This window comes from Epinephelus lanceolatus, chromosome 14 (assembly GCF_041903045.1).
Source record: "Epinephelus lanceolatus isolate andai-2023 chromosome 14, ASM4190304v1, whole genome shotgun sequence".
Classification (NCBI taxonomy): domain Eukaryota; kingdom Metazoa; phylum Chordata; class Actinopteri; order Perciformes; family Serranidae; genus Epinephelus; species Epinephelus lanceolatus.
Genome location: NC_135747.1, coordinates 37,250,662 through 37,270,504, shown reverse-complemented (window position 1 = coordinate 37,270,504; position 19,843 = coordinate 37,250,662). Strand labels below are relative to the sequence as shown.

General features: G+C 42.2%; 1 protein-coding gene across 2 annotated transcripts in view; it reads left to right on the top strand.

Annotated features, from left to right (window-relative positions):
• Positions 1 to 19,398, top strand: part of LOC117249054 (interleukin-1 receptor type 1) — a 39,950-nt gene extending 20,552 nt beyond the window's left edge. For both annotated transcript variants that reach the window (XM_078174665.1, XM_033614421.2), the window contains 6 exons: positions 2,016 to 2,142; positions 4,720 to 4,868; positions 5,089 to 5,226; positions 11,686 to 11,850; positions 12,396 to 12,541; positions 15,574 to 19,398. In XM_078174665.1, the coding sequence (XP_078030791.1) occupies positions 2,016 to 2,142; positions 4,720 to 4,868; positions 5,089 to 5,226; positions 11,686 to 11,850; positions 12,396 to 12,541; positions 15,574 to 15,822 (974 nt within the window). In that variant the 3' untranslated portion in view covers positions 15,823 to 19,398. The remainder of the gene's footprint in view (positions 1 to 2,015; positions 2,143 to 4,719; positions 4,869 to 5,088; positions 5,227 to 11,685; positions 11,851 to 12,395; positions 12,542 to 15,573) is intronic.
• Positions 19,399 to 19,843: the final 445 nt, after the last annotated feature.

Below are 19,843 nucleotides of genomic sequence, written 5' to 3'. Positions count from 1 at the left end.
GATTTTCTATGTTTAGAGCAGGACCATTTAGTTGGTCAGCTGTTGGAATATAAATATAAATTGTTCAGTTATTCATTGCACTGTTCTCGGAGCACAGAGCATACTCTCGGCACAGATGGAGCAGCAGAACATTGCTTTTACATGCCTCTGCAGCAGCTGCTCCTCTCTTCCATCGATCTGATCAGGTCCGATTGGATCAATGGATCAGTTATCAACCCTGTGACTCGAACTCCACAAAATGTTGCTGACGAAAAACAAAATCATGAAGAGCTCTGCCCGTCCTGCGTTTATGGACCCACATAAACCACCAACTTTAGAAAGGGAACAGAGAGTAAAACCAAAGGGACACACGAATTTGTACTTACTTTAACACTGAGAATGAGTTCCATTTTGTGCGTTGAATCATGAGTTGCGCCAAAAGTTATTTGATAGGTGTAAAAACATTGATTTGATGTGGTTGAGTTATGCAGTGTTGACCATGTCCATCACTCTGAAGATGTGGTCAGACACGAGGTGGGAAAGCAAAATCAAAAGCGTCGAGCCTTTGAGGTACCAGAGAGCTGCAGTAAGAGAGGCCTTGATTGACAACACACCAAAGATTCTATGCCACATTCAGCATTTCAGCAAACTGATACACTCTCCCACGATGCATGTGGACTAGGCACTCAATCTTTTGAAAAAGACCAAGCAAAGATTTAAACAGTACAGCTAGTGGCTTTGTGTCCGCACAGTTGGCAGCCAAGGACCTGTGTGAGGATATGAATGTGGAGGCTGTACTTCAACAAAAAAGACTGAGGGCCACAAAGCGCCGTTTCTCCTATGAGTCCTGCGATGAGCCTTTTAGCGATGCTCTGAAGAAGATGGAGGTCACTTTTTTCAGTGTTGTGGTTGATGCAGCCACCTCTTCCACTGAAGACAGATTTTCAACATTAGGAAATGTGGGAGAGAAATTTGGTGGTTTCAACTGATTTCCCAAACCTCTCTGACAAGGAGCTGGCTGAACAATGTGACTCTCTTGGAAACACATTGCAGTTCAAGGAGCACTGTGATTTGGACAGTCAAGAGCTTGTGCAGGAAATGAAGAACTTCCCTGACCTGCCCGCAGAGACCACCAGCCTCCTTGACTTGCTCCACTTCATGCATGAGAAGGATCTCTCAGACATCTTCCCCAACTTTTGGACTGCACACAGAATTGCACTTACTCTACCAGTCACTGTAGCTCAGGCAGAGCATGTTCCAGGAATGTCTCACTGGCCTTGGAATAATTAGCATTAATCATGCACTAGGGGAACAGATCTCTTACAGTGACATCATTGAGGACTTTGCAGCAAGGAAGGCCAGAGGGATGAGGTTTTAGCTGCAAGTGTGTTCTTCTGATCAGTGCAGTAGTATAAATTGTGTAAATAGTGTAAATATTCATCGTGTTTATTCTCCATTTTATTTGTATTATATTTTCTTTCTTGTTGTATCTGTGGTATGGATGTACCTTGTGCAGAATTGTGTGTATTTTCTTTTCCTTTCTTATCCTTTATATATTGTGTTTCCTGTTTTAAGTGCAAGAAGTGGAATCTCTTTAGTGTGCTTTTCATTTCTTTGATGAAGGACAATTTAGTTTTCCTCGTGATCTTGTGACAGTTATTTTGGATGTCCTTGTGGTTCTCAGTTTAGAGGCAAAATAATAAAGCCTTGTAGATGTTGCCTAATTCTGTGTTTTTGGGGTTTTTTGCGCCTAGGGCTAGAACTGCTACTGGTCTGTACCAAAATTTAATGTCAACCTTTCTGATAGCTGTTGAGACATTTCACTTAAAGGTTACTACAGTCAGCAGACTTCATCATCACCATATATTTCTCTAACAAATTTTGTGCCAATTCATTTAGAGGGCGTTGAGATCTTTCCGCTGGATAAGTGAAAACTTTGACCTGCTGGTGACACGACATGAACAGTCAGGGGATTACCAAACTGTATTCAGTCCAGTTTTTCTGATTTCTAATGTGATATTCAAACTTTCTTCCAGGCGCTGGGATGAAGCTGAACTGCTCAGTTTACTGTGGGATAAATGTGAAATCTCACTGCAAGTCCACGTGGGAGGTTAATGGAGTCTCTGTCCAGGAGCGTGATGGATACCGTCAAACCTCAAAAGTGTAAGCCTGATTTAAGCAGAACTGCACTGATTCAAGAAAAAATGACACAACAAAACAAGATGTGTGAAAACTGTCAGTACAAAATGTAACTGACCCTTTGCTGGACGCAGACTGGCCAATCATGACGTAGCATCCGGCCGGCTCACACCAGGGTCTGACAACAACACAGCTGTGCTCCATTGACTCTAATGCAGTCGTTTCAGATTTCCTTCATTTTCAGGCTGGTTTTGTGGATTTGGAGCTAAATGTTGTGCCTGGGGCACGTCGTGTATTAATGATACTCGTTATCTGGAGAGGTTGGAAAAAGACATACATTTCTTCCCTGTTCCAAAACCAAAATCAAACCCTGAAAAGTGTAGGGTTAGCTAGCTAGCTACTGAAGATATAGCCTACTGAATGTATACACATGCTGCTTCTGCTTTTTAATGATTATGACAGTGAAGCCAGACACGGTTCATCTGCACACACTGTGATGCCACACAGCTGGTTCAATATCAGCCAAGTTTCCCTTTATAGTCATTGTCTTCTGTGGCGATCAGCAGTGATGTGGTGGTTCATGTTTACACTGTGATCTGTAGCCTGTAGTTAGTAGCCTAACTATCTTTGGCCCCTTTTACACTGCCAGAGTTTCAGTGAATGTTGGGCCGTTTTGCTGGCCAGCTGCGAGCATTTACGCACACAGAGGCGGATTGGCGAGTTGATCCGAGGTGCCCAATTTTCCACCTCGTACGGTAATCATATTGGCGGAACCCTTTTAGTTTAAACAGACCGAGGCGGCCTTCCGCAACAGGAGGGGCTGTTGATGACTTGTGGGAGGAGCTGTTGATGATGCCGCACGTGCGAGCCACTGGCGGTGGATAAACAGGAAACAGCTGATAGCAGGAATTAGTGAGCAGCTAGTAGCAAGAGGGAAATGCAAACCTGACAGACACTGTAAAGATGAGCAACTGGGGAGACAAAGAATTGTGCGCCCTCCTTGTCCTCGCAAACAAAGAGGCCATTAACCGTCAGATGACAGGGACGGTGAAGAACGGGCCGACTTACCAGAGAATCGCCGAAGGACTGACCAGACGCAGCTTCCCTCCCACGTCACTGTTTACGTCACACACTGAGCTACACGTTTTGTTACTTGCTCACGCCCCCCATTGCCCCGAAAAAGGCGCATTCTGTATAAACAAAATAAGTAGGTGGCATTTTGCTGCACTCCCCGATTTTGTTTTTATACTGCCAATGCTGAAAAAACACTGATTGGGCTTTCCTGCAAATTTGCACGATTCCTATCTAAAAAGGGCTAGTGTCTTTTTAACCTGTTGTTGCTGCTGAGTCAGTTTGACATCCTGGATATAATGGTTAACGGGTGGTTGGGTTTGGATGCTAAAAGCACTTGGTTATAATTAAGAAAAGATCATGCTGATTCTTCTCAGCTTGTTTGTCTCTTGTCCTAACTCTCCTCTCTTCCTTTCTTTTTAAAATAGTCACGCACTAATTCTTATAATTATCTTCTAAAGAAACTTTGGATATTGTTTTAGATCCCAGAGAACATAAAAGATTATGCCGATCTGTTCTGTACAACATCTATTGCACGTCTGTCCGTCCTGGAAGAGGGATCCCTCCTCAGTTGCTCTTCCTGAGGTTTCTACCGTTTTTTCCCCGTTAAAGGGTTTTTTTTGGGGAATTTTTCCTTATCCACTGTGAGGGTCCTAAGGACAGAGGGATGTCGTATGCTGTAAAGCCCTGTGAGGCAAATTGTGATTTGTGATATTGGGCTTTATAAATAAAATTGATTGATTGATTGATAAAAGAGCATATTTTACGCAGCGCAGCCCCAAACTGCATGTCGTTTTTGTTAAATTCATTATCAGAGATGCAACGTGGGAGACTTAACTTTATTATAAGTTAAATTTTCTCCTTGTACTGGGCAGTTGGTGAACCAGAATCTGGAGTTGGAGGTGGATGATCTTATCTGACTTGTTGTTAATGGTGGGTTATTGCTTAAATTAGACTGGCTTTATCGAGATATTTTGATAGTGTTTTAATCCCGCAACCGTTACAAACAATGCTGAGGCTTAGGGCCAACGCTATCGTTACCTGGGTGTCCATGAAGGCAGATGAGGAAGACGTGATGCTGCTCTGCAGGGCACTCGATTTCTGTGTGTCAAAGAGGGAGGGGCAGGGGCTTGTCTCAAATCAGTTGTCAGGCATACAACACACTTTGAATTAGGAATTCATGCCAGGGGCAAAATTAACTGAAATGTAAGAATTACTTAAAAAAAAACATGTCTTGCAAAAAGGGCACTTTTGTAGACAGAGCAAAAGAGCAGGTGCTAGAGCGCCACCTGGGGTCTCTCTGTGCACGTGCCTGGTTAAGACTCAGCCACAGCAGTCCATCCAGTATCTGTTGAAGGTTTACATTGATTGATATTGCTACCCTCAGAGCTGCTAGTAGCATGACTAAAAATGTTACTGTAGCTATGAAACAGTTTAAATCTGAATTTTGATTTTGTGCATTTCCTTCCTCTGTTTTCTGTGATCAATGGTACTGTTGGCTTCTGAAACAAACTGTGTGTTCTTTGGCAGAAACCTAGAGAGTCCCTCACAGACGACCATCTCCACTGCAACCCTGGTCATTGACAGAGTGTCTGCTGAAGATTTCAAGACTGAGTTTAAATGCATCGGCGTAGGCCTCTCTACAAATAACTTTACCATTATAACTCTGAAGCGGAGAGGTCAGTGACAGGATCATGGATGAGTATGAGTCTATCAGGCTTTGGCCACACAGACAATACTTGTTTATTGAAGTAATCCATTGTTTATTTCAGTGTTTTTATGAAATGTATTGACAAGATCAAAACATGTAGAATATTGCCCTCCATATCTTTAAGTGACCGACACACACACACACACACATCGTCTTTTCTTTTCTCTAATTTCCTGTTTATTTCCCAGAGTCAATAATTCCACTCGTCAGCGGAGGCGTGTGTGTGTTGCTTTTTGGTGTGTTTGCCGCCATGCTGGTCAAATGCTTCGCCATCGACCTCGCTCTCTTCTTCAGACGCTGCATCCCACTAAGCAGCTACAAAAAAGGTAAGAACTTTTCTAATCTGTGGAGGGTTTAGAAGTTGAAGGATTTTTAGGAGCGCTGTGGCAGGCTGCGTCCGAGGCTGAGACGATATGCCATCTCGTCCAGCTGCTTTGGTGTGAAACAACAGATTTTCAGAACATTGCAGAACTTTAAACTGCAAGGAAAGGTTCAACACAAGCTGACTGCCACACTTTACTCTCTTCTCACCCTGATGAATCCAGTTTGCACACTTTGTTCTCTCTTACAGAACAAGTAGAAATAAAACAACAGACATGTAACCAGTGATGAATTGCTTTTGGGACAACTGGACAGTGACACAACTTTTTCCCTGTATGTGTCAGCTACAGCTCCACACAAATGGAAATAGGAAAAATAGTTGAATTCAGTTCAAACACTAATGCTTTTTTAGCCTTGACCACCAATGTCTTTTTTTCCCCAAGAACCTTTTGCTTCACACTCATGTTTAGGCTCACAGAAAGCATAGCAGACAGGGTGTGGTGAGGCTGCATTGAGTCATAATGATCTCATCAGAAAGAAAAAAAGTACCTGAACAGACTAAACACTAGAACACTAAACCCCTGAACTTGCCTTGGAAGGACTAAATGCACAAACCAGCTATTGTCACCACTTAAAGAAGCACTACACAGGATTTTCCTAAAAAACAATCGTCATCCCTGTCAATCATCACGTGTGACCCACTCTCAGTGTGTGGTGATGTATTTTTCCACAGAGATTCTGCTCTCTGCCTGTATTTTCCTATTTTCTTCTTATAATCTGTGTTGCGGAACTGTATGGATGTGTACTTGCACAGCGCTCAGGTGAGGTCGAGGCTTGACAAAAAGGTAGTGACCAGGTGCCAGATCTTCAGCAGCAGGCATCCAAGGCATTCAGTTCGGTGCGCATTATTTCCGTTTCCACTGTGAAAATTTGTGGATGTGGAACCATTCTGTACTGTCCCCATTTTTGGTCAATAGATGGTCACTCTGCTCAGGGCTGAGTTGTGGCTGGTGCTGAAACTCATGTAACCTGTCAAGTATCAGTTCAAGGAGGATCCAAATGCAGACTGAGGGCCTATCCCAATACCCCCCCTTAGCCCTACACCATTGGCCCTACCCCTACATTTGCGCGTTCCTGCGAGGGGTAGTGGTGTCCCAATTCCTTTTTGCGTGTAGGGGTAGGGGGCATAACGAGGGGTAGTGGGTATGAAACTAGCCCTTCGGAGCGAGGGATGTCAGATGCTGAGATGCCAGCAAGGGATAGATGTCGCCATGGCTACCACCGAGCAAGAGACGGGGAAAAAAGTTCATACATAGCTAATATTACCGTTGTCAGGTTGCTTGTTAGCTAGCTAGCTCGCTCGCACTATCTGGCGTCTGTCATCTGTTCTGTTCTGCAAAATTGTTGAACTTTTCACATTACGATAACACGCCAGCTAGTATAACTGTGCTGCTTCGTAATGTTAGCTGGTTAGTGAAGTGTCTAAAGTCGGCGCCTGGAAGTGGGCCTGTAGGCTCCCGACCTTGAACCTCTTGTCTCTTGTCAGTTGTCCTCAGATGTCGATTTTGGTATCTTAAGTTCAGCTGGTAAATACTTAAAGAAACACTGGAAACAGGCAAAGTCCGATGCAATCAAGTTTATTGTGTCAACAGGCTTTAACACATACAACTTAGCGAGTCAGACTCCGGAGTGTGACTGAAAAACTGCTTTCCGAGCCCTGGCTTATATGCTGGTGGAGATTCAAATGAGTATCCACCTCTTTTGCTAATCCTTCCCACTCAAGTCCAGTTCTATTGGTGGAAAACTTTCCTTTGTGTCCAATTCTGATTGGGCCCGTTTTTAATGGTGTAATGCAGCCTGGAGTTTCCCAAATCTCCTACCCTTAGGTCTGGTTTCGCTTTCACTCTATTTTTAAAAAACATGTGAATTTTGGGGACTTTTTATACAGTCCTCAGTGCTCTCATTCATTCTTATACAAAGTGAACCTTTAGAATACAATATGTGAATGTGTGTGTGTATTACAACATTTGAGTATGTGTTTCATCATTAAACAAGACATAGTGTGTTATAGATGTGTTCTTTCAGTAGGTGCATACAACATGATTATATAGTCTGGTGCTATGAATACTTTGACATACAGTACAGGCCAAAAGTTTGGACACACCTTCTCATTCAATGCGTTTTCTTTATTTTCATGACTATTTACATTGTAGATTCTCACTGAAGGCATCAAAACTATGAATGAACACATGTGGAGTTATGTACTTAACAAAAAAAGGTGAAATAACTGAAAACATGTTTTATATTCTAGTTTCTTCAAAATAGCCACCCTTTGCTCTGATTACTGCTTTGCACACTCTTGGCATTCTCTCCATGAGCTTCAAGAGGTAGTCACCTGAAATGGTTTTCCAACAGTCTTGAAGGAGTTCCTAGAGGTGTTTAGCACTTGTTGGCCCCTTTGCCTTCACTCTGCGGTCCAGCTCACCCCAAACCATCTGGATTGGGTTCAGGTCCGGTGACTGTGGAGGCCAGGTCATCTGCCGCAGCACTCCATCACTCTCCTTCTTGGTCAAATAGCCCTTACACAGCCTGGAGGTGTGTTTGGGGTCATTGTCCTGTTGAAAAATAAATGATCGTCCAACTAAACACAAACCGGATGGGATGGCATGTCGCTGCAGGATGCTGTGGTAGCCATGCTGGTTCAGTGTGCCTTCAATTTTGAATAAATCCCCAACAGTGTCACCAGCAAAACACCCCCACACCATCACACCTCCTCCTCCATGCTTCACAGTGGGAACCAGGCATGTGGAATCCATCCGTTCACCTTTTCTGCGTCTCACAAAGACACGGCGGTTGGAACCAAAGATCTCAAATTTGGACTCATCAGACCAAAGCACAGATTTCCACTGGTCTAATGTCCATTCCTTGTGTTTCTTGGCCCAAACAAATCTCTTCTGCTTGTTGCCTCTCCTTAGCAGTGGTTTCCTAGCAGCTATTTGACCATGAAGGCCTGATTGGCGCAGTCTCCTCTTAACAGTTGTTCTAGAGATGGGTCTGCTGCTAGAACTCTGTGTGGCATTCATCTGGTCTCTGATCTGAGCTGCTGTTAACTTGCGATTTCTGAGGCTGGTGACTCGGATGAACTTATCCTCAGAAGCAGAGGTGACTCTTGGTCTTCCTTTCCTGGGTCGGTCCTCATGTGTGCCAGTTTCGTTGTAGCGCTTGATGGTTTTTGCGACTCCACTTGGGGACACATTTAAAGTTTTTGCAATTTTCTGGACTGACTGACCTTCATTTCTTAAAGTAATGATGGCCACTCGTTTTTCTTTAGTTAGCTGATTGGTTCTCGCCATAATATGAATTTTAACAGTTGTCCAATAGGGCTGTTGGCTGTGTATTAACCTGACTTCTGCACAACACAACTGATGGTCCCAACCCCATTGATAAAGCAAGAAATTCCACTAATTAACCCTGATAAGGCACACCTGTGAAGTGGAAACCATTTCAGGTGACTACCTCTTGAAGCTCATGGAGAGAATGCCAAGAGTGTGCAAAGCAGTAATCAGAGCAAAGGGTGGCTATTTTGAAGAAACTAGAATATAAAACATGTTTTCAGTTATTTCACCTTTTTTTGTTAAGTACATAACTCCACATGTGTTCATTCATAGTTTTGATGCCTTCAGTGAGAATCTACAATGTAAATAGTCATGAAAATAAAGAAAACGCATTGAATGAGAAGGTGTGTCCAAACTTTTGGCCTGTACTGTATATATATACAGAAAACTAATCACAAGAACGAGACACAGCTGAGGGTTATTCCAGAAAGCGGGTTATGTGAAAACTCAGAGTAAGTTAACCCTGAGTTGAGGGAAACTCTGAGTTATCCGTTCCAGAAAGAGAGGTAACTGAAACTCTGAGTCAGTCACCATGGTAACAGGCTCTGTGAACATAACCTGCTCGCTGACAGGTTTTCTTCAATAAACCCTGAGTTTTTCTCTGTCTCCTCCCTCTTACACGCTGTTTATTTCCTCATTCATTCAGTCCGTGTCAAAGCTTGTATCGAAACGTATTCATTAGCGGAGATTTACCGTCTGTCACAGTCTAAATCCTGCTGGATATTAGTTTGTTACTCAGGACTGTCTTAATTTACGAATTTATGCAAATCAGTCATTTCTTTGGACATCAGTTTTTGTCTTTACATTCAAATATTACACAGCGAGAATTCACCCTCAGCTCAGACTCAAACCTCTGTCCTTTTTATAATTATTATTTTTATAACACTGTGCACAAGGATCAGACCGTCAGTCTGTTAGAGCAGCTCCCAAATGTTTATTGCACATAATGTGTAGGTCTAATTATTTAAATTTTAAAAATCAGTATGAAGCTTTAGACACGTAGCATCAATGACTAATGATCTCTATCACTGATGTCATTGGTCGCACTGGTGGAACATAATTCCTATAGCCTAATATTGGGGATTATATGTTAATATTTCTGAGTGAGCAATGGTGCAGCATTTCAGTGTCTTTAAATTTACTACATTTGTAGCTGAAATAAAGTCACTGAATTCTGTTGAGTCAAGATACAAATAGATGTGCAACATTTTAAAATCTACTGTATTTTTACCTCAACGTCTTTTCAAGTGCAAATCACCAAACATATTATTACAGGGTCAGACTGTGAGTTTACAGTCATGTCTTTATGTCTTTGATCTATAGCCTAGCCTATATGTTTTAAATCTTCCTATTTTTCAGTTGCTGCCTCCTGTGTTTTTCCCCATCAGATTAAATCTGAACAAATATATTATTGTATATAATTAATTTAATGTAATGTATCTACAGCCTGATACACAGTCAGATTCCACCACTTTATCTTCATTAAGGAAATGTAAGTGTAAGTGTATGTAAAATGTAAGTCTGATAAATGATGAATAAACGGACAACACTGAATAAAACGTTTTTATTAACTTTATGGTTAACTTATTTACACTTTCCTCGCTCTGACTCAGGCTCTTCTTTTAAAGATAAACGTGCACCGTCTGCTACACATGCATTAATATCTCTACATCCACTGGATTAAAATGGAGGCGCTGTCTTTTATTTACCTGTTGCCATGGTGAATCGTGGAGTCGGAGCTCCATTGATGATGGCTTTTTATTGTCGGTTTAACTCAGAGTGAACATACTCAGAGTTGACTCTGATCAGCTGTTCTGGAACCGGTAACTCAGAGTTTCCCATCTCAGGGTAAATCAACTCAGAGTTCGGATTGGAATTGGGCCTTTGTTGAACCTCCTACCTGGAATACCCCTCTGGAGGAGGAGGACATGGGCAAGGGGAAGGAAATGAGGATTGGCTAACAACAAGGGTGGAGTAAACAAGACTAATACACAACAGGTGTGAAGGGAAGACTGTGGGAACAGGGAAGGACTAATGAGACGGGTGTGACAGAAAACAGGCGGGAAAGCACACAAAGACAGGAAGTAAAGCCAGACATGACACATGAGGAGAGAATCTACAAAATAAAACAGGAAGCAGCTCAATCATGAATGAATAACATGAATCAAAGAAGAACACAAACAGGAAATATAAACAAACCCAGGATCAAGACATAACCACTGTTCATACTGTGGAGAGTTTTATCAGTAAACTGTAACTATAAAATGAAAGGATGTTTTGCTGCCTCTCACAGCAGCTGGAGTCTGAGAAAAAATAACTTCATTCACTGGGCCGACTGCCGGCGACTTTGAAGGTGGAATGTTAACTTTTAATGTTACTCAATGCATGAGGTGACGACGTGGATCAATCAGCACACCTTTAATTTCACTGTGACAACTTTGACCATTACTTTAGTTTTTATATGACACACACTTTTAGTAATGAGTGGATCTTCAAGTGTTTGTATGTATTAATTTCGATAGCAATGACACATATCCCAATGCTTACTTGGAGAAAAAAAAAAGCGTCATGGAGCGTCGTTCCTGTGGGCTACAGCAACACTAAACCCCTGAGCTTGCCTGAGAAGGACTAAATGCACAAACATGCTATTTTTAAATATCCCATGGAGAGAGACTCTCACTGCAGCCTGTTCTGTTTTGTTGTGAAAATGTCGGCGTGCAGCCTCGTTCTGTGGACGATAAACCAGGTGCAGACTGATAAAGGAGGAAATACAGTGAGTGCTGGACGGAGCAGTGAGTGACAACAACCCCGCCCACATTTAAGAGGACTGTTTGTGGTGGAAACACTAGGGTCTAGGTACCATGTCTGAAGGGTTACTGTTGGTTCAAAAGGTTCCATACTGAAAGTGTTTGGTGGAAACGGGGCTATAGAGTCACAGCGGCAAAATAAGACAAATATATTGAGGCAAAACATTAAACCAAAGTGAATTTGAACTTTCGCTGACGAGCGTTTTTACAAACAGTAAAGAGTAAACATTTAGGCTTTCATGAATTTGCTTGTATTTTCCAGATATGAGGATGTACGATGCCTACGTGGTTTACCAAATGCAGAGCATGGACAAGGACACTGAGGACGCACTCTGTCAGTTCATCTCAAAGATACTGCCGTCCGTCCTCGAGGAAAAGTGCGGATATCGACTCTTCATCCACGGGAGGGACGACATACCCGGGGAAGGTCAGAATTTAATTTTTGTGTTTGTTTGATTTAAATTTTGGACACAAGTATGGATAAAAAAAACACTGGAGAGGCAAACTTCAAAACACCATCTGGAGTGTTGCATATGATGGAGGCTTAGTCACATAATGTTGCTCACATGGTTTGCATTATTAGGGCCTGGACACGCTTGTTATTGTTATTCTTCCTGTCGTGAAATCTGCCTTTTCATTCATGAAAATAAACCAAACTTTGCACAAAGGTCCAGAGCTGTGCCAGATGTCCTAAACTAAAATTTGGCTCTAATAGTGCTGATGGCGGAACTACAGCGACTGTCTAAATTTAAAACTTTAAAAGATTCACATCAGATCAGTCGTAGGTGCAACGACTTTGCAACTTTCATCAAAGTGTAGCCCCAACTGAGCAGAAATGTTCAAGATGGTGGATTTAGTTTATTCATTTCTGACATGGTGAACTTCTCTGAAAAGATCCTGTCCAGCACCGTGGTTTGTTCTGATGAACCGTTTTTCAGTCACTATATGACCTTGTTCTGTGTGACCCCACAGACCGTCTGGAGCTGGTGGAGGACTGCATGAAGCAGAGCAAGAGGCTGATGGTCATCCTCACCCCGGGCTCAGGATCAGAGTTGGAGAATGCAGACGGACCTCCTGCCTCGCCCCAAACCTCAGTGATAGGAGGCTTCGACTGGCAGGTACGAGTCTTACTGAAGGCAGTAGTTACTATTCACATTAACGTGATAAATACTGAGAAAGACTGAGGACACACTGAATAATAAAACCCTCTCATGACAAAATGAATAGAACAATAAAACAGCTGGGGACACAACTTATATTCCTTTTCTTCTTAATTATATTTGCGTTGCATTAATGTTGGCTTGTTGTTAATTTTGTAATGTATCTTTACTGTTCAATTTTCTAACCAACTACTATATTAATATCATGCTCCTCTATATTTATTTGTTTTGTTTCCCATTTATGATATATCATTTTAATATGCAGTGCTGTCTGAGCTTCCTTTTTAGATCATACTTTTATTGTGTTTTTTTGTGCAACATTTTGTATGTTTTTGCACCCAGGCCTCTCTGCACAGACTACTGGTTAACCTTGTGAAGATTAAATTACAAGAAGGTTTAAAATTGTTAAAAATATTGGCACAGACAGTAGCAAATCAGGTCTACTAATATGGTTCACACCCAATGTGTGAATATTCCACTGGTAATTATTTGTTTTATTTGGTGTGTGCATACAGACTGTTGCTTGATTGCAGATCTTTTGTCTGATTTCTGCTTCAAATCAAGATGAGATAATGTTTGATAGCTTAAATTAGAGGTGTATTTAAACAGTTATCTGTAGATAATTGCTGGAGGCCTCCAGCACTTGTCTTCCAAGTGGAAGGTCCAGGGTTCAAATGGGGTTGACGTCAGCAAAGGCATGTGGTCGCAAATGGTTCCCACCTCTGAATCAAACAGGATCAGATCAAAGGGGAACTAATGTTTTTATCAACCTGGGCCCTATTTTCCGACCTACGTTTGTCTAAATGACGATAGGATGATAGGATGTTCAATATGTGACATTTCTCCAGTATGAAGCTAGGGCTGACCTGCCTGCAGCCTGTGAGCATGCGTTATATTAAATAATAGGGCACTGGGACAGCGTCAAACAACGTCAAAATACGTCCACTAAAAGTGCATTTTTTCCACACAGATAGGCTCGGATTGTTAGCATAATTATCCGACAACATAACGGAAAGGAGAAATGAACGTCTGTGTTTACCTTTAGCTGGATTCGGACATGTTCCTCCGTCTGTTGCTGCTCCCTCTCTCTCCTTGTCCACTCTTCAGTTTCAATGAGCTCTGCGTCCGTGTACTTCGTGTTCAAATCAATCTGGAAATCCATCAGTAAAAAAAAATAAAATAATAATTTTTCTTCCTTTACCTCTGGAGGCACTGCCTATAGTTTTTCGATTAACGGAAGTGCAGGGGCCTCGGGGATCGCTCACCCCCTTCACTTCCGGCGGTGCCCCCAGTGCTACCTCCAACTCGAACCAAACGGCGGTAAAAACATTGCCACTAATGCCCTTTTTTTTCCTGTTGTGAGGAGTGGAAGGTGTGCTGGTGGATGCACAACAGTTGTAAGCTGTGTTGTTGTCAATGTTTTTCACGTTGACGAGACGGCGTCTTGGGTGGAGCGGTCGCCATGGACGCGGTTGTGATTGGCTAAAGCGCAGCATCGTTCAACCTCAAAGCCCCCCCCATCTGTAGTCGTCTTTCACACAGGGCTGCCGACAGATTCTACAGTGTAAATTGCAGAATCTGTCTTGAGAGATTATGTTCAAATAAATACGGGCAGTCATCAAATTCAAATGGCTCATCCAATCCAGTTGGTCAAAATCGGGTAAAAATTCAGCCATGACTACTCCAAACAGAGTAACTCTTTGTAAGGTTTGTAAGGTCACTCCAGTGGTAACTTGTAACTATAACTCAAATCTCGCGAGATGTGAGATTTCAGAGGCAGACTTTCACTCTCTGAGTGAGTGTTTTGACTCACAGCAAACATGTCCGAATTTTTACCCGATTTTGACCAACCGGATCTGGATGAGCCATTTGAATTTATTTGAACACGGATGCAGAGCTCATTGAAACTGAAGAGCGGACGAGGAGAGAGAGGGAGCAGCAACAGACACATGTCTGGAACATGTCTGAATCCAGCTAAAGGTAAACACAGATGTTCATTTCTCCTTTCCGTTATGTTGTCAGATAATTATACTAACAATCCAGGTTGATAAAAACATTAGTTCCCCTTTAATCTGATCCAAGTCCTCAACGAGGGCGCGACTCAAGCCCGTCATAGACAGAAGGTTCCAGATGTAAAAGTGGATGCATCTGTAGATGATTGCTGAAAAAGTCATCAATGCAACAGAAAACTTGTTCTCTCAAGATGATGACATCATCAAATGTTAATCATCATGCTTAATCTTTCACTCAGCACAGTGCGTCTGTCATTGCTAGCTTCAGACTGATGTAGTCGTCGCTGTCATGGCCAGCACCCATGTTGTGTCAACAGCAACTTGCATCAAAATCTGTGTGCACAAGGGCGTGAAAGTCTTACATGTACACTCTGCTTGTTCCACACACACACACACACACACACCCACACACACACACACACACACACAGATGTGCAGATGGGTAAAATTATACATCATTAATGAGGATAATACTGATGACATTCTCTAAAAGCCAGGCACACCTAGCTTTTAAAAGGAATGGGAGCTGGAACTCTTATTGCTTTAATACATGTTATGCCCAAAACACACCTATTATTAAGGGACTAAATACAACCCCTTTGCGCCGTTGGCACCTCACTTAACGTCCAGATTATGGAGAAAGTGTCTGTTGGAGACGCCTTAAATGCACTTGCATCATGCTCTTAAAACCAGTGGTTCCAAAGAGGTGGGTCATGGTCCAAAAGTGGGTCGCGGGTCCATTCTGAATGGACTACAAGTGACTTGCAAACATGTCAAGTTTGTAAAAAACACACTTTATTTTGAAGCACAGTGAATTTCCGGCCACTGCTTCAGGCTACGTGTTATGGTTTTATAAATATGGCTCATGGTGTGTCTCCAATCTTGGCTTCACACTTGCTGCACTGCTCTGGGGAAATCTTTGTGTGACTAAACATCCAGTGTGTTCAGTTAATAAAAATGTCACTGATCCTTTTCCAGTTGGGGCTCCACCATGCACTGGTCCAGAGGGAAATGAGCGTGATTCTGATCCAGCTTGGGGATACTGGGCCAAAAGGATACACACACCTTCCTGCTGGTCTGCAGCACCTGATTCAAAAGAGTGCCCCCATCAGGTGGCCAGAGGGTTCGCGGGGCGCCACAGCCTGGAACTCACGCTTCTGGAAGAGAGTAAGATACCTGATGCCTGCAACACCTGCCAAAAAATGTCTGCAGTCTGGTATTATTTGAAACTCTTATGAGTTTACTGTGGCTTTACTGGAATGATAATTAGCATGTGTAATAAAAAGGATCCAGATGCATGGGCCCATCAAACGCTTTACACAGGGTCATCAGTTATGTCAGAATGTACCGTCGGTTCAAGGACCTGTTTATTCATCCATAAAAGTATTTACATTTGAATGCTCACATCATTATCGCCCCCTGCTGGTTAAAGACTGGATGTATATTCCCACAGGGTGAAAGTACAGAACCCCTGAGAGGCAAGTGTCTGAGCTAAACTGTTTTTGCTGCGGTGTTAAGAACATAACAACAGGTGAAAAATAAGCAGCAATTTCGGGGTTGAAGTCAGAATGGAACTTTAAAAGTTGAAAGCTTGGTAGGATCAAGATCTTTGATAATTTAAGATGCCTGCATTAAAGATAAACAACAGGTTTTTGGGGACATGCTTTAATGTCTTAGTTTTTTTGATGTTTGAACAAACCCTCATTGATGGGTAAATTTTCCAAAAGGCCATTGCACTTGTTTGGAACTTGTGGCGCCCCCTATTGACCAATTTACAAATAATTTAACACATGTGGTTCGTCATTATTATTTAACAGTCCCTGCAAGTTTTGTAATGATTTGACAATCAGTTACTGATTTCCAGTCTGATTTGTATAATCTCATGCCCATTTTTTTGCATGTGCAGTGCCCCCTAGTGGTCAATTTGAATACAACTTTCAGGATATGTTCCTGGTACCTCTCAAGACGTCGCCTGCAAGTTTGTGATGATTGGCAGAGTGGTTAAGGAGTAAGATCCATTAATGTACTGAACATACACCTTCTAAAGTTCATTGGTCAATATCAACACAATCCAATGAGATATCAAAAAGCTTTTGATACCGTTTGATGACCTTCATCTCATGGTGATCCACAGAAAATTTGGTATAAATCAGACCTTCAGCTTAAGGGGAGATGTCAAAAATGTGTTTTTAAAAAGATTCATTATGGCAGAAAATCTGGTCAGATGGACCTTGAGAGTTCCTGAGGCTTTCATAGAATGCATTCAGCTGAACATGTGTGTCGAATTCTAAGTCAATCCGACATACGGTACGAAGGGGGTGGCCTTTCAAAACAGAATTTCTTTAACCATAATTATAGCGTAACCCCATCTGACCCATCAGCATTATATTTCTTGAGCACCATTTGCACACCACGTCCAGTCATTGGTGAAAATTTCATGTGTCTATGACGGGAATTTGTAGAAATTGTGGTTCAGCCCTTCAGGATCATTTTTACCAGCCGTGACATCACTGTGACTGTCACGGTTTACACCTCATCAGTCTATGTCTGAGTGCGTCATTATAAAACATGGCCCTGGTGACGCCTCAGTTGTGGCTGGGCTGACTCCCCAGATTTCAACTGGTTGGAAGGAAGCGTGAGACTCAGTTCCCAACCACATGATAAAAAAATATATTCACTTGTGGAAACGAATCTCAGGAGAACCTTTACAAAGGAGAGCGCCTCCTTAGTAACAGCACAAAACAATAGCCTCTTTCAGAACAAAGGTGTTTTTATATGGGTTAAATTGGGTCTCAGTGAAATAAACCAAGAAATAAAATCACTATATAAAGTGTTAGGTGATCGTTTAATAAGCAAACTCTTGCGTCAAACACCAAGAACAGCCCAGAGGTAGCTGACCTTGTGTTCCCTCCACTTAGGTTTTAGAACACACAATAAAAACAGCACAGCAAAATGAATTCTCAAATGAGCCTCGAGACCAGAGTTCATGAGTGACAGTGTTTTCTAACATGAGGTCTGTATTCGATTGAGGATCAGAATGTCCTGGTAGTGCATTTCCTCACCTCTCTTAAATCCTCAGAGAGGGTGTCATCACATTCTGATTGGTCCAGAGGGGAATCACACCAAGCTGCTTGCAATTCTTAGTTAGGAGTCAGTACCCACACCCTGCGCAACAGCTAATCTGAATTACTCTCCAATTAACTGCGCAGTACGCTGCTGTTTCTCTTTGCTTCTATGTCATGCTGTTCCTGGATACAACTATTGGTCTTCACCTCAAGAGCTCTGTACTCACATCAGACCACTGCTGTGTCCAACTTGTACTGATGTGCAGTTGCCATCTGAATGTAGACTCTATATTTTTTATGTTCTGTGACTATACATGTGGTTGTATTTGTCTTTTTGCTGTTTCAGCCCATTCGGCAGATTAAATGTTGGTGCTGAACATGTCAGCAAACCATGGATATTTTACATTTGTATGTTTCATACGTGTCATACCAACGTTTCTAAGGTGACGTAGTAGATGAGCCGACTTTGTCCTTGACCTTGGTGAGTCGCGTCTTCCAAAAGCTTGCAGGCACCCACTGTGGGTGTTTTTAAGGGGACCGTACCTATGTTCCCCCATAATATAGGGACCTCTCCGAAAAAGGGTGCTATGTCCCCCAGGTCCAATGTTCGCCCCTGAAACGCGAAAGAAAAACGCACTTACCTCATGTGATTGCATGATTCAATGCCCAAAGGCGCAGACAACGCTCTCCAAGAGTCACATATATTTAGAAAGGGAAAAAGCCAAGGTTGCAGAACATAGGGGGGAACACAGGACCCAGGGAACATAGGGATGACTCCAGCAGTTTTTTAGCCACAAGAAGCAGGTATTTTAAGCTCAAATATTATGTTTTCCAAACTATAACCAAGTGGAATTTGTGCCTAAACCTAACCACACATAAATGACACTGAGTCAGTCAGTCATTTTCCATTACAGCTTATCCTGTCGGGGGTAGCTCAGGGCTGGAGCCTATCCCAGCTGACACTGGGTGAGAGGCAGGGTTCACCCTGGACAGGTCACCAGACTATCACAGGGCTGACACATAGAGACAGACAACCATTCACACTCACATTCACACCTACGGACAATTTAGAGTCACCAGTTAACCTGCATGTCTTTGGACTGTGGGAGGAAGCTGGAGCACCTGGAGGAAACCCACGCTGACACAGGGAGAACATGCAAACTCCACACTGAAGGGCTCCCTCACAAACGGTTTGAAACGAGGAACCCTCTTGCTGTGAGGTGACAGTGCTAACCACTGCACACGTTTTTTCATTAATAAAACTTTGCATCAGAAGAACATAAGAATGCTTTTCTCTACACACACACACACACACACGTATTGACCCTTTGTTTGCTTGTTTACATTTCCTAATGACATCACCTTTGTGTTTGCCTCTGATGCTTTCTGAGGTGAGATTCCTCATCAGCCCTGAGGGGTTCCTCAAATCTCACCTGCACAACTTGTTCTTCCTTTGCTGTTGTATTTCTGTTGAGTCACTTTTATGCAAATAATCCTTTTGTGCAAATAAAGCCTACAACATTTAGTCTGGTGAACAGGCTGACACTTAAATTCTGTATTCGTCTATAAGAGACTATTTATTTATTCTACTGTTGTTTCTGTATGACTGATGAAGACACAGCATTCTGTATATTTATCTCCAGTGTAGGATGTTCTTTAAAAGTACTTGACAACAAATGTAATTTATGTTGTTGCAAAATGTCGACTTGTTCATTAAAATGCTCGAAGTAATGAATAAGTTATTTGTGTGTTGTCTTTATTTTTATGGTAACATGTAATGTAGAAAGTTTTCTACCTCTGTGTTGCTGAAGATGTCAGAACAAAGCAGGTAACCACTCTTTTCCCAGCCCTCATCATGCAACAATTATTTTCTTCAGTAGTTTACTTTTGATCTGCTCTTAACTGTTGTTACAGTGTTTATCCACCAGAGGGAGACACTTTCTTTTCCCCATAAGAAAAGTGTTTCACTCTGATGCAGTGGTCCTGTTAAATGCTGTTGATGAAAAGCTCTGTTACTGTTTATATAGCTCATTTTATTCAGGCTCAGAAGCCTAGTGATTCTGTTATTGTGCAGTTTCTCCAACATGATTTTTTTTTTTTTTTTTTTTTTTGTTATCCCGACTCTATATGTGATAAAAAGCTTAAGAGGGGGCCCTTGACATTTGGGTTTTGTTTGCAGTTTT